At 39.1% G+C, this 14,744-nt stretch overlaps 1 protein-coding gene across 3 annotated transcripts in view; it reads left to right on the forward strand.

Moving 5' to 3' along the window:
• The first annotated feature begins 2,728 nt into the window (after positions 1-2,728).
• TPD52L1 (tumor protein D52-like 1) overlaps positions 2,729-14,744 on the forward strand; it is a 31,242-nt gene continuing 19,226 nt past the window's right edge. For 2 of the 3 annotated variants that reach the window (XM_017739650.1, XM_017739651.1), the window contains exons 1-2: positions 2,730-2,863; positions 7,815-7,963. In XM_017739650.1, coding sequence (XP_017595139.1) covers positions 2,816-2,863; positions 7,815-7,963 — 197 coding nt within the window. In that variant the 5' untranslated portion in view covers positions 2,730-2,815. Of the gene's footprint in view, positions 2,864-7,814; positions 7,964-14,744 lie in introns of all 3 variants that reach the window. The other variant, XM_017739652.1, reaches the window with a different exon arrangement.

The raw sequence follows: 14,744 nt of genomic DNA on the forward strand, positions 1-14,744 counted from the left end.
GTAGAATTAGGGTCACCAGTATTAGCCACAACTACCATGAACTTTGGGAGGAAGCTCAAAAATGCCCATTTCAGCACACTGGAACTCCTTTTATGGTTGTTGTATTATCTTGTTGTATGAATCTTTCAGAACACAATAAATGTGTTCTCCCAGCTATCCACCTCCTACTTCTTTCTATATAAATCTCCTAATACAAAGAGTTTTCTGCTTATTTGTTTCAACTTGGATCCTTCTGTATGACTTGCAGTTCCTAATTACTGATAATCCCATATTTTTAATGTTTCATTCATATTTTATCTAATTATATGTGACAGTAAGTACTAAAACTTTCTTTAAAGCAGAAGCCAAACTGCTTTTTGCACTGATTCAAACCTAATATATTATTTCCCACACTTTATGGGGGCAGGGTTTTTTTTGTTATTTTGAAGTAACATATGTCTAGAGAATTACTAGTTTGCCTGTTTGTGGAGGATAAATGAGTTACACATGAGTATATTATTAGTGTAATTTCCTGTAGCAACAGGAGGTTGTATGAGACCACAGGACCTGCAGTCTTGTCTTCAGCAATCCCACACCACAAGAAGAGGGGCTGTCTGGAAGAGATAATGAGGGAGGTGGGCTGGGTGTTGCATCTGTCTCTGGGCAGTCCTGTGACAGCCTATCCCAGAGCTAACTGTTGATTGATTGCTTAAACTCTGGATTGAGGGTCATTGCAAATGGAAGAAGTGGTGAGATGGGGATAGGTAATGTGGACTCCTTAGCTGACCATGGAGGAGGAGGAAGGAGGGGAAGTTCAAGGAACAGGTTCTAAGACAGCTTCTGCTCCATTGATGCCTCTTGTGTGGTTTTTTTGTGGGTTTTTTTTTTTTAGTGTAATAGAATTTCTGGGCAGGCAAGCAACTGAAATTAAATTCAGGAGAAACAGAATTAACTTAATCTGTGTAAGGCACAGCAGGAGAAGAAAACAGATGTTAATAAGTGGTAGTGTCCAGGCTCTATCCTCATGCCTTACCTGTTAGTGGCCTGCTTAAATGAAACTTGGAAAGCCTGTGCTTTAGATGAATATGTGGAGGTCCTGTACTGCTGTTCCTGCATCCATGAAAAAAGAGACTGCTTTCAAGACTGTGCAGACTAAGTTTAGCTTGAGTCCCATAGCAACGCAATTAATCCTCAAACAAATACCAAATAACAATTGTGTTTAGAGATGTAGGGGTGTTAATAAAGGTGATTTGGGAGTGTTCCTACTGAATAAATATGCTTTTCTTTTGTTGTGAATTCAGCAATCTAGGTTTTCCTGGCAAGCTGCTTTTTGGGTAATAGCTAAGATATCAACTACTTCTATATGCTTTCATGTTTTTAAAAGGTTTTGTGCTTGAGGGTGGTGATCTATTTCTGCATATGGTGCCAGGCAGGGCTTCAGCACCTGTGTTGCTGCTTTTTGTCTTCCTACTCAGGGAAGATTGTAATTAACAAGGCTGAGTTCACTCCATTGTATTCTGCAGTGAAGTTGATGGGATGAATCAAATCAGTTCTGTTCTGTTAAATAGAAGGAATTCCAGGTACACTGGGGGACTCTAGGTGAAGGAAATGGCAGAAGGCTGGAGGGAATTTAGTTTTCTGCATGAAAATGTAAAGTACTTAATTTCAACAGGCTTGTTCCTTGTAACCTCTGTTCTTTAATGCTGAAACTTAACTAAGTTGTATTTTAATCTCTGTATAATAGAGTATACAGGCCTCTGTGGAGCTAGGAAAGAAATTGTTCCTTTCCATATTAAGCAGTGTACGGGTGTCAGGAGTCAGCAGAGATGGCTGATTACCCTGCTAGGCAACTGAAATAAAGGGAAAAGTGCTCTCCCAGGTGTAACCTGGAGGAGATTTTTCTTCCACAACAGAAGGAGATCTAGAATTTTAAAACGAGTTCCAAAGTAACAATAATGTTTTCTGTTACCTCATGGTTTGCATTGTCTTGAGAGGCTTTTAGTGGCCAGAGCCCCAGCAATCTTCTCTTCACTGAATTACTGGGATAGGAAATATTTTGTTTCATCAGTACCTATTATGCCAGGCAGGCCCAGGTCTTGCAAACATTTATGTATGCACTTATCTTGCCTATTACACATACTCACCCTCGTTTTGGGCATGCAGAAGAAGAAAGTAACTGGAGGTCCAGTGTATTTGTCCCCTCTTCACAGGTTTAGATTGAGCAATCAAGGAATGCTTCTCACTAACATTCAGAAAATTTGAACAATAGGTGTGGCATTTGCTTCTGCAAACTGTGTGCATCTGTAAGGTTTCAAATTGCTGCAATTGGAGGTACTTTTAGAGAAAACTTGGCTCAGTAATATACTTCCTTTATTATTCAGTGTACTATTGCTACTCTTCATATCAGTAATCCACATTAGTTAGCTTTCTTATTTAGAAGAAAAAGCTTTTTTTCTTCTGTATTGTTAGAAGGAAGAAAATGCCTTATCAGGGATTAGTAGGGTCCAAGGTGATTGATTTCTGGGAATGAGTGGTGCTTACACATATTAAACTGCTTCTGTGCAGACATTATCCTCTGATACTTCCAATGGCTTTTCAGAAGCAAAGAGGAGCAGAATGCAAATGACTGTAGAAGGAAAAGGTTGTTTTTTCTTGATTTTTTTCTTTTCCTAGTGGGTGAATATTACATCATTCTTAGATTTTAGGGGAGGCCAGTACCATAACTGAAATAATTAATAATGGTTGTCTTGACCTTTTAACTTTTTAAGGCCTGTTGGAAACTCAGTCACTGCATGAAGCAGATGAAGATGTGGTCACTGATGTTGATTTCAGCAATATGATTTCTGAAGAAGAAAAAGAAGAGTTAAAGATTGAGCTAGCCAAGGTAATGAATTTGAATTTCTGTGAGTGTTACTGTTTCTACTTCGGTAAACTGGAAGCTATTAATTGTAGGATGAAGTATACATCATAAAGGTATGCCCTTCCTTTTTTGGTAAAACTACTCTAGGCTACAATCATGTAAAGAAATTCATTTTCTTGTATCTATATTTCAAAGGTTAAATATCTTCTACTTGATGGTTGTACAGTGAAAGTCAAATGCATCTTCCCATCTTAGTCAAGACATGTCTTTATTTATAAATGTTCCTTGAAAAAGAGTGAAAGGTGTTCTCATTAGATCTGTGGTATTGTTGTTACAGTGGTTGTGCCACCTGATAGAAAAGATTCTTTTTGTGGTGGTCAGAGGAAAAGGTAGTGATGATGGTTACAGAGGAGACTGATGACAACAAGCACAGTAATTTTATCCCCTTTTTGTTTCCTTTGATATGTTTTGAGAAGGTAATATTTTTTCAGGAGTTTGGAACTCAGGACATTGTGAAGAGGCTTAAAAATAATAAGGAGATGGGAGGACAAAGGTGTGAACCATGTGATCTCTTTATTAGAAAGATTAAAGAGATTGTCTAGATTTGGTCTACAATCTAGACAATAGTTTTAATTACTGGTGCTGAATACCGCAGAAAAAGAAGTGAAATTCTGAAATGGAAAATGAGAGAAGGGGGAAAACTGTGGGTTTACTTATTTTTAATATGAGTCAAATAGCAAATCACGGCTGTATGAAGTTGAAGAGTTGGTTTTGCCTTAATTGGAATACTTAAATTGATATTAAGTTGTAGTACAATGTAGTCTTAAGAAGTAACATTTTTAATGACTCTCAAGTTACTTACCTGCACTGTGATTTACGATTTTCAAGTGAAACAGAAGACTGTTTCTTCACTTTAGTATTTTATCAGTCCTTGTGTTTCTGAGTTACTGGTTAATTTTTACTTCTTTGTTGATCCTGTCACATCTGTAAACAATCAGGAGGAAGCTGAAAGTTTACATGTTTGGTTTATCACATCAGTTAGGAGTTGGCATATTCATCACTGGCTTTTCATCAGGACTGGGCACACACTGAAACACAGAAGGTTCCCCCTGAACATAAGGAAGCATGTTCTTAATGTGTGTGTGACTGAGCACTGTACTCCAAGACATTTTGGAGTCTCCATCCTTAGGTAGGGCTTGAACTAGATGTCCTTCAGTGGTCCCCCTTCCAGCCTCAGGCATTCTGTGATTCTCTTCTCTGGTGAAGGGGACTTGACAGGCAGATAGAGACAAGGAAGGAAAAAAGCCAGAACTTCCTGTAATCATCTGAGAATGATATGCCTCTCTCAGCAGAATCAATCTCAGATGTTTCTGGGTGTCCTTTCTGCTTACTGATTGCCACAGCAGAAAGAGTTCTCAGTCGCTCATGCTGTGGACATGCTTTAATTAATGTACTAACATTCAAGTGAGAGATTGCCTGTCAAATATTATGATTTTGACTGACGTAGGAATTATTTTCTGACTTCCTCACAGCAGTTTACTGGCATACAGCTGATGCCTAAAAACAAAATAAAACTGATAATTATACTAAGAAAGGTTTGGAAAACTTGAATTTAGAGTGAAAAAAGTCTAAACTTAAATGAGGCTTATCTTAGAAAAGTCTGCAAAAAATGTGTGACCTTGCCTCCTTCAGAAAGAGAAATTTGATAATGTGGTAACTGGGTAATATTTCCTTTTGAAAAGCTGTTAGTCTTTACTTACAAGCCCTTTCTGCTCCACCAATGATAGTTTTGTTTTCTTCCATGTCCTTATGTGCTACGTAATACCTGTTTGAGCCTGTAGGAACAAGCATCTCTTTTATTGTTGTGAGAGGTAAAAATCATCCTTAATTCTGCTATCAGTAGTTGATATAATGGGGATCTCTTTGTGAGCGCCTGTTATGCATTTATTTAAGCAGAAAATGTATGTTTCATCTCTGTGTGGTGTGTCTAATGTATATATTCTTTGTTTTCTTCCACCTTCCCACTCTGACATTAGGAGAGGAACAAGCACTGCTGTTTTTCTGGGAGAATTTTTTTGTATCCTCTATTCCTATTCTCCTGCTAGTAATCTCTTTTTACTGGAAGCTTCTCAGAGCATGAACTTAACTCTGTTCTTGTAGCCTAGCTAACACAGCAGGGCTCTGACTGCAATCAAGCCTTAGGATTTGTACAATGCAACTAAAATGAGTAACTCTTACAGAAACTTCTAACAGTCATTTGAATTTACAGAGGTCAGTCTGACTTTTCAGAATAATAGGAGAAAATTGTAACCCAAAAGCTTTACATAAAGCCAGAAGATTGTTAGCAGAACAGATTCCCTTTTCCTCTGCCCTGCCACCTCCCTCACTGTGAGGAGCATTTTACAGTGACTCTTGAGTCATCCTGGGGGCTGAGATTTTGAGCTACCTTGCTCACTGCTCTCAGTTGTCCTTCCATTACACTCATGAAAGTAGTCATTTAATCCTTGGTGTCTTCCCCCTCCCACACCTTCACAGAAGCAGCTATCTGGTTTGATCTAGCTGATGCACAGGTTCAGCCGTGTGTGTTACTGTTCATTGCCAGTTTGAGGAAAGATGCTAATACCTTTTGCTGCAAATTTACGGGAGCAGGGAACTTTGTCCCTGTATGATGTATCTGTATTCTTCTGACTCTGTTGCACTTTGAAAGAAGGGAAGCATGAGAACTAGAAGCTTGTATTTCTGCTGACTTAAGCTCTAGCTTTATAATGGAGTCTGCATTTATAAAAGTGGACTTTTAAAAAATGCCTAAGCGGGTGATGCCTGACTTCCATGAGAGTTAGCTATGTTACGTGCTTAAATGCTTTTCAAGACTGTAAGTCCCCAATCTTTTCTACCTGCTTCAGAGTCTTCAGTCAGTGATATTTGAGTACTTGAGGGCGGCTTTGTATCTGTCATTATTTCAAAATGATGGAAGTTGAGGAGGATTTTGTCAATTCAAAACTGATTGCTATGTTATAAATAATAAATTACTTTTCTTTAGTCAAAAACGTTGCTCATACTTATGCCATTGAGCACATGGCTAATGCTTGGTTAGGCCTTCACAGCTTTAGATGTCTATTCAGTGGAACAGATGGAAAGTAATTTTATTAGAAGCCCTGAAATGGTTATGTATCCAACTACCTAGTGATCAGCCTAGTGCTGGCCCATAAGTGTCCTGGCATCAGTTTAAGTTAACTTCTTTAGCAGTGTTGAACAGGCAGTTGTGCACTAAGGGGTTTGCTGTTGGTGGGAAACAACTAAAAAGAGCTCTGAACTACTGCCTGAGGAATGCTGACTTTTGTGTTTTCTTTCTATAAGCATTTAACCAGTTATCCTCTCGGAAGACAGACTCTTGACAGCTGCCTCTTGACAGTATTCCATTTGCAGGTTAGGAATATAATGGAGCATAAAGGACATGGGGAGGAGTAAAGCCATTTGGATTGTTGTGTATTTTACTGGTGAAGTGTTGGCATCACAGGCATTGGTGAATACTGATACCTGCTTCACTCAGGTCATGGCTTTCCTTTGTCTTCGTAGTCTTGCTGCTTAATTCCTGAGTTGCTTGAATATTTAAATAGCAGGTAGTAAGAAAAGAAACTGATAGCTGGGGGATTCAAAGATGAAACTTTTTCAAGAACAATGAGCTTGCAGCCAGTTTTACAGTGAATCAGAATGCATGAATGTGTAAAATAAAAATAATGCTGGTACTGATGTCCTAAATATAGCCTTAGAGGTCAGCATTGCTTCAGCTGGTTCTTGCATCATTCCCTGCAGCCTATGGAGTTAAATCACAGGGAGACTGGGGTTCCAGGGAACTTAACATATGGTAATCAGATAAGTTGCCATATGTTATCCTACTAACATATGGAGGAAGGAATACAGTTGGTAAGGGAATTTGTAAACCTGAAGTGAAAGGCAGCTGCTCTGGTGTCACTTGCCCTTGTTAGCTTCAGTATCTCTATGTGCTGCTTGTGTAGATTGGCTTGGGAGGCTTCCAGGTGAAGAATGCAAACCCCTGCTCACTTGCAGGAGTGCTGCCCAAGGAGCAGGATTCTGAGCCAATGGCAGGACAATTCTCCAGTCCCTCTTCTCACAGACTTCTTACAGTCCTGTCTTCTGGTTCTTGCCTTGGTAAAACACTGTCTTTGTTTAAATGTTTCAAAGAAATGTCTTCTGCAGGGAGAATTGCATTCCTCTGTTTGGGTTGGATGGCATCTTTACAGCTTGAAATCACAGAATTTTGTTAAATACTAGGATGTCTGGAAAGACTAATCTGCTCTGTCTTCTGACTGCTTTTATGCTTTTGGTGCTGATTGCTCATGTTAATAGTCCATCTATAAATTTTTATGTTACAATTTTGAAATATGTAGGGCCTAAAATACATAAATAAAACTCATATGACAAGGATATAATATTTGACTCTCAAGTCATATATTATCATGCAATTTTTCTAATTTTTTTTAACCTGCTCCTAGGAGTTTGCATCTGTTTTTTTCAGGACCAGAAGACTAAAAATCTGCAAATGTGACATTAAAAGCCTGTGCATTCAAAGACAGATATTTGCTTTTTTTTTCCAGTCTTCTCTTGTCCTGTCCATTCCCATTTTACTATTGAATGAAAAGTTGGTGTTTGAGACTCCTAATGCCCTAAGGCAGATTTGGGTGAAGTTGCTTCCTTACTGGATAATTCTCTCTCTTACCAAATGCATGTGTGTGATGGTGCACATAGGTGACACAGTTTGAGGCGTTAATTTAATGTAGTGTCAGCTCTGTTCTGGGCATGCCTTTGTGATCTCCACAAGCACTTGACTCTGTTTCTCTAGTTACCTACGAAAAGCACAAGTTCGTGAGATTCATTTAGCCTTTTAACATCGTATGTGGTTATCATTCTGTGGGAACAGGCTAATACTTTTCTGCTTTCTCCTTGTTTCCCTCAGCTAGAGGATGAAATTTCAACTTTGCGGCAAGTGCTAGCAGCCAAAGAGAAACACCTGGTTGAAATTAAACAAAAACTTGGCGTAAGTCTGATGAATGAACTGAAGCAGAACTTTAGCAAAAGCTGGCATGATATGCAGACAACTTCTGCGTGAGTACTGATCTTTATACTTACACATATGAACATACCATGTTTTTCTAAAACTTTTTGGGCTGAATTAATAGCAACATTGGTAGAAAGAACCACCCACCTTTCATCAAGTGCTGTCTGAAAAGTCATTTGCTTTTTATTTCCCTCTTCATTTGACAACTGAATTTGACACTTAAGGAGAAGTAAAAGTGATCTTCTCCACAACTGAGCTGAGCTGGGAGTTGACAGCAAGGAATGCAGGGGGGCAGTGGCATCAGCCATGAAGGAGAAGTCCCACAATACCTGAACAAAGAGAGCAGACCAGGTCCAATGACAGCAAAGAGGGTCAAGCCAAGAGTTCAGATCTGCAGGTGCGTCTCTACTGATGAGCCAGGTTCTAGGTCAAGCCAGGGAGTCAAATCTGTGAGTTCAAGATCTATGAGGTACCTGGCCAGACACAGGCATACCAGTAATATGACTTGGTCTTAAATTCAGTCTAGGCTTTAGTATAGCTCCCAAGTGAAGGGAAAAGGTGCTTAACAAGGGTTGTCCCAACTCTTGCACAACACTTTCATCGCAGTCTTACCCAAGGTTTCACAGCTGTGCAGTGCCAGAACTCGCCCTGAACGGCCAAACTCGGGGGAGTCGGGGGAAAAGCATTAGCAGTTCCTCTCAGTGCATTCAAGGTGCTGACAGAGACTTGGTAAAGTATGTTAAAATGTATATTTTTACATGAAAAGAACTATTATTTGTATTTTCATGAGAAGTCAAATAAGGAATAAACCCCTTAATAAAAAATACAATTTGTAAGTCTCCTGTCTCTCACTGTTGGACAGTTTCTCATCTAGGTCCTGTTTCTCATGAGATGTCATTAGCAGGGGTATCAGTGTTGCCTTGGTGAGGATGTCTGGTATCTGCTAGGAGAGAATAGTTTAGAGACACTGAGCTTTAGAAGAGAGGAGGGGTACAAGACATCTGAACTAGAATTACTGGGAGAGACTAGCAAAATTTTGAAACAAAAACTTTCATTTTTACTTGAAATTTGGTAGCAAGTTCCCAGATAGGTCTTTTTCCTTCACATATTTTCCACAAAGATAGAGAGACCTATGAGACTTTTTCAGTGTGGTAGTTGCTACTTTTTATTTAAGATGAGTTTCAGAAACTACAGTTCATTAGGTGATAAGTGTCCAGAAATAGTTACATGGAACTGAGAAGCAGGAGTCCCATTTGTGCGCCTAAAAATCTTCATGTTTATGGTCCAACTGCTGTATAATTCTGCTAGACACTCATGCCAGAACACCAGTGCTGGTACAAGTCATGGTAATCCAGCATTCTTAAGAATGGTTGTGTTGAGTAATAGAGATGATTCATTGTTGCTGTACCAAAATAGCAGTGGGATAGCATTATTCACCAAGATTCTCTGATTTAGGAAGGATGAAAAGCCTGTTTTAAAATAAAAAGTTCAAAATATTTACATGCCTGTACTTTAGGTTTCTAAATCCACAATTACTCATTTTAAATTTTAAAATGACCTGGTTTTAAGAGGACAAATTTTGTTTCACTTAGCTGCTGTGCTTTCCTGTAAGTTAAAATGACTTTTCTTTAACAGGGAATTTTTCAAAGCCACAGAGCACTGAAGTTTTTGTCCACTTATTGTTATTCTTTTTAAGCTCTCCATTTAGGGATGCATTCTTGTGGTTAGAATGGACTTAAAGGAAGAGGGGTTGACTTTTCTCAGAAACAGTCCTGTGAAGTGTGTTTGACCACTAGTTAAGAGTCATGACCTAACTTACAGGATGCATGCCACCTCTACTGACTAAATTTAAACTTGGGATTTTGACAATTTTAAAGCATTTACATTTTAAATGGTTGGCCACAAGTTCCTTATTAATTTCCTGTACTGTTCAGTGCACTGATGTTTAGTATAATCTATGTGTTGGGGAATACAAAGGATTCTGCTATAGAGGACATCAGCAACTAGAGAGCAAATGATTGCCTTGAGTTTGGTTTGGTTTCTTGGTGGTAGGGCATTCAACTGGAATGACTTCCCCCACACACCTTTTTAATGATTGGGTTTTCAGTGAACAGAGGTGGGTGGATATTCAACTTCTAGCAATGCAGGTTTTTTATATTTTAAAAATAGATAATTCATTCTTATTTAGATGCTAGAAGCAGGGTCATGTTGGTGAAGTTTGAGGTTATTTATTTTAGCTTAAGAAATCATTACAAGTGTCTTTACATGGTTATTTTTAAAGACCGTAATTGAGCTTTTCTAATTAACGTTTTGCTACAAAGGAAAGGTTTTACATAACCTGAAGGAATTGTATTTAGTTGAAGCTTCTTGGTGGTGCTTCTGTAAAGTTCCCACAGGTCTCCTTACCTTCCATACTTCAGATTTTCACCGTATAGTGGATTAAGGTAGAAGATAGTATTTATGAAAATTGACCTGGTTTTATACAGAATCACAGAATATTGGAGGTGTTGACAGCAAACAATATCAGGAGACTCTCTAGTCCAACTGCCTCTTTCAGGCAGGACCAGCTAAAGCAGAGTGCTCAGGACTGTGTTTAGTCAGGTTTTGAATATCTTCAAGTATGGAGATTCTACAGCCTCTCTGGGCAACCTGTTCCATGTTCAGTTGCCCTTGCTGTGAAAAACATTTTTATTTTTCTTAAATATAAAATATTAATATATTTTAATATTTCTTGCATTTAATTTGTGCTGGTTGCCTCTTGCACCTTCACTAGATACCACTGAAAAGGGCTTGCCTCTATCTTCTTTCCTCCTTTCATTAGGTTGTTTATACACATTGATGAGATCCTTCCATGAGCCTTCTCCAAGGTGACCAGTCCCAGCTTTCCCAGCCTCCTCATATGAGAGGTGCTCCAGTCCTTTACCATCTTTATGGACCTTTGCTGGACTTGTTCCACTTTGTCCATGTCTGCCTTGTACTGAGAAGCCCAGAGCAGGACCCAGCACTCCAGGTGTGGCCATAACCAGGGCTGACAGGGGAAGTGTCACTTCACTCACCCTGTAATCACTTTTCCTAATGCACCCCAGGATACTGTTAGCCACCTTTGCTGCCAAGGCACTGACTCATGTCCAATCTGTTCTCTACCAGGATTCCAGGTCTTTTTCTACAAGGCTGCTTTCCAGCTGGTTGATCCCCAGCCTCTGCTGGGTTATTAATCCCAAATTGCAGGACTCTGCATTGCTCTTTGCTGAGCTTACTGAGACTCCTGTTGCTTCATTTTTTTTCAGACGAAGTCCCAAGTAATTGTATTCTTCAATGCAATTATAGAATTGCATTTCATTATATATGGAGAAGGTTACAAGGATTACTTTATTCTTTCACTAGTCCCTCATATTAAGCACTAAAGACATAGATTCACAAGAGATCTTGCCCTTTGCTGAGCATATATATTGTAACCATGCTCAGCTTTGTCCCTCAGCTTTTCATTTGGTGCTCTTCTGTAGTTCTTTGGAAAAAAAACATAAGACATCATAGTCCTGTCCTCTTGGGATCTATTTCAGTACTACTGAGATTCTAATCGTACAGGTAGTCGTACCTGTAAAATTACACACCAATAAATTCACTCCAGCTTAATAGTTCCCACAAACTCCTTTGTTATCCTTTCTTGAAATGTTATCAACTCTTATAAGACATGAACCTCCTCTGTTTTAAATGGTTAACCTTTCAACCCATGGATGGAATAATAACTATGGTGAGAGCTTCGGAGATGAAAATGCTTGGTTTGCTACTAAACCTTTCCAGAAGAGAAATACTCCAGACATTCAAACCACTGTAAGCAGCAGTACACGGCAAATAAATTATTAGAATAACTAAAAAATTAAAGGAAACTCTTTATATCTTCAAGGGCTGTAGTAATGAAATGATGTGAAGTCAAAGCCCATATGTTTAGTGATTCCAGCTGGGGGCCTGGGAAGCCTTTGATGTGATGGAAAGTGGATCCACGCAAGACTGACATTTAGGATAGGAATCTGACAGAGTTGTTTTCAAAATGGGTTTTCATCTTTTGCCCTCAGACAAAAATTTTTACTTGCAGAAAGAGAAAAGCTCATGAATTAGAGGGCCAAATCAAGAGAACTGTATGTGCTGGCTCCAAACAGCATGTTTCCTAGACAGGGCCCTGGGCTGTTTTTTAGGTTGTAGCTGTCTTTTCAAGCCTTTTTAGGAAAGTTTCAGTGTTGCTCTGTTCTTGCATGTGATATTTAATTAAGATTTGGGACAAGAATATTCAACATGGACTTGGTCTTTTCTTCCAGAGATAGAATAAAGATCTATTCATTGACTATTGTGGAACTATGTGAGCAAGCTTAGTTCTGATAGGAAACCTGAGGACAATTGCATAGGTTTCAACAGCTATTGGGAACTTAATGTTTTATAGTTCAAATTTCTGCCAGGTGATAAGAAAATAGAAAGTAACAGTTGCGCTGCATGTGTTTTAGGCTTACAATCTGTGGTACAGGCAGTCTTTGTTCATACAACTTTAAATATATAGTAATGTGTTCCAAAGTTTCAGAAGTTTTTTCAGTAAGTCGGATATAATTCGTGGACAGCCACAGTCCTACTGTGACTTCTAGGAATTAAGTAAACTGTGTTCCCACACACATACTTCTTATGAGTGGTAGTAAAAGAAATGTGGGTGTTTCTGTTCATTGCTATGTGTAATCACCTTTTGACATTTTCTTCTCTAAATTTGCAAGTAAATGTAACAGTTGTGTAAGTGAAGAAATTGTGTTGGCTTTAGCAAGTACATTACCTGTGTGTGAGTCTGTGCTATATGGAAGTAAAAGGAGCCTCTCCCTTCCACTGACTTTGCTTTCTTGGGGTCAGATCAGGCAATCTTCATGCTGTCTTCAAATATAATTACTTTGCTGATTTTCTGCATGTGTCTCTGGCCTTGAATTTGGAAGGGTGGAGTAATAAGGAGAAAGGGCTTAAAGAAGTTAACTTAATCTGTTCTCTTTGTTCCTTGTCCAAAAGGTGTATGTCCATTTGTTTCCACCAGAACCTTCAGCTAATGGAAACTCCACAGTAAGCTCAGGTGATCTGTTCCAGTGTTCATTTCTCAGGAAAAAACCCACTGTAATTATCATGGGGCACCAGAAAATATATACATGTGTATTATAGTTATCTGTATGTGTGTGTATGGAATTGTAAGGATGGGAAGGGAGACCCGAATGTCAGTTAGAATCTCTGAAATGACAAGGATTAAAAATAACCAGGAAAGCGTCAGTGTAAAAATGGGAAGGGAAAAGGGAGAGGGAAGGGAAAAGGTAAAAGAAAGGGAGAAATGGAAGGAAAAAGGAAAAAAAAAGCATGAAAAGGAAAGAGGAGGAAAACTACATGAAAAGGAAGAAAAAGAGAAAGGGAGGGGAAGAAAGGAAAAGAGAGGCTGGGATATGTTTAATCTGCATAATTTTGTTAACCTAGTGTACAGTACAGAGCCCACAGACAGTGTTACTGATACAGTCTAAGGTATGATGAACTGTCAGGTTTTGGCCTGTAATGTCTTAAGATCCTCTGTGCTTCAGCAAACATGTTTTGACTTTTCTACCTGGAGAGTAACTGTAGTACACTTTCCTCCCCGCCCGCCCCCCCCCATGCTGCATTGCACAAATAATGTGTTTCGAACAACTGTATCCCAGATTTTTTCCAAGTGCTTGAAGATTACAGGGCAGGATATCCCAGAACATCTGGCACCTTTGTCTGGCACCTTTCCTGACCTGTGACTCTCTCCAGCCTATTGAACAGTCACCTTCCATGTGCTGCCCACAGATTTCTGGCTGCAGCCTGCAGAGGTTCTGTTCCCTCAGTTCTCTCTGTGGGAGAGGAACTACCTGGGGCATACTTCCTTAGATTTAGGCATATGTACCCATCCAAATGCCAGCAGTTTCTGTTAATTCTTAACACCCCTGGCAATGGGAAGGATGACAAAAAAAAAAAAGGTCTGTTGTTTGGTTTTGAAGTTGGAATGAATTTCAGGAGAGTACTAAAAAAACCCACCAAAACAAACTACAAAAAAACATACAACAGCTTAGAGTTCATTTGTGGCAAAAATGACAACTAAGAATGCTCTTAGAGAATGTTTTATGTACATTTTCTCTGTCATTCATATATGCATTTATTTCATTTGAGTATTAGCATAATTTAGTTAATGCTGAGCCCTGTTTCTCCCAGAAAGTCAACAGAAAAATAGTTTTCTAGCTGAGAGTTTCTCAGGGATCCAGATGCTTTAGATCGATTGGAGAAAAGTCATTCTTAAGCTGACTAATGGTTTGAAAACTGAAAAGAAGAAAGCTCCATAGGGCATGGCTTGTGCTACCAGGCTCAGCTCTACTGTATGGTTTTGTTGTTAATTGTTTGCATTCTGTTACATCTTCTGTGAGCCTTATCACAGGCGAGGGTTTCTCAAATGGATTCGTTTTCCCAGCAAGCATTGATGGAGAGGCACAATGCTGAATGAAGATGTACTAATTATAATGCAAATGTACTAATTTTACAGAAGCTGAATTAAAACTCCTTATAATTCACTGCAGTAGATCAAACGTGCAGCTTGACATGCAAAATATAAATATTATATGTGTAGCCTACTTCTGTCAGCAGGCCATGTATTGCACCTGTGAAGGAAGGTTACATTTAACTCTGCCATGTGAAGGGCAATTCTGTACTGAGATGAGATGGGTATGATTGTCCTGTCTTGTCCTGCAGATGATGCTGGCCATTTAAATGTCTAGTTCTCTCTAAAAGGCTGCTGCTTGGCTGTTCTCTCTGGGA

This window comes from Corvus brachyrhynchos, unplaced genomic scaffold (assembly GCF_000691975.1).
Source record: "Corvus brachyrhynchos isolate BGI_N302 unplaced genomic scaffold, ASM69197v1 scaffold14, whole genome shotgun sequence".
In the NCBI taxonomy this organism is placed as follows: Eukaryota; Metazoa; Chordata; class Aves; order Passeriformes; family Corvidae; genus Corvus; species Corvus brachyrhynchos.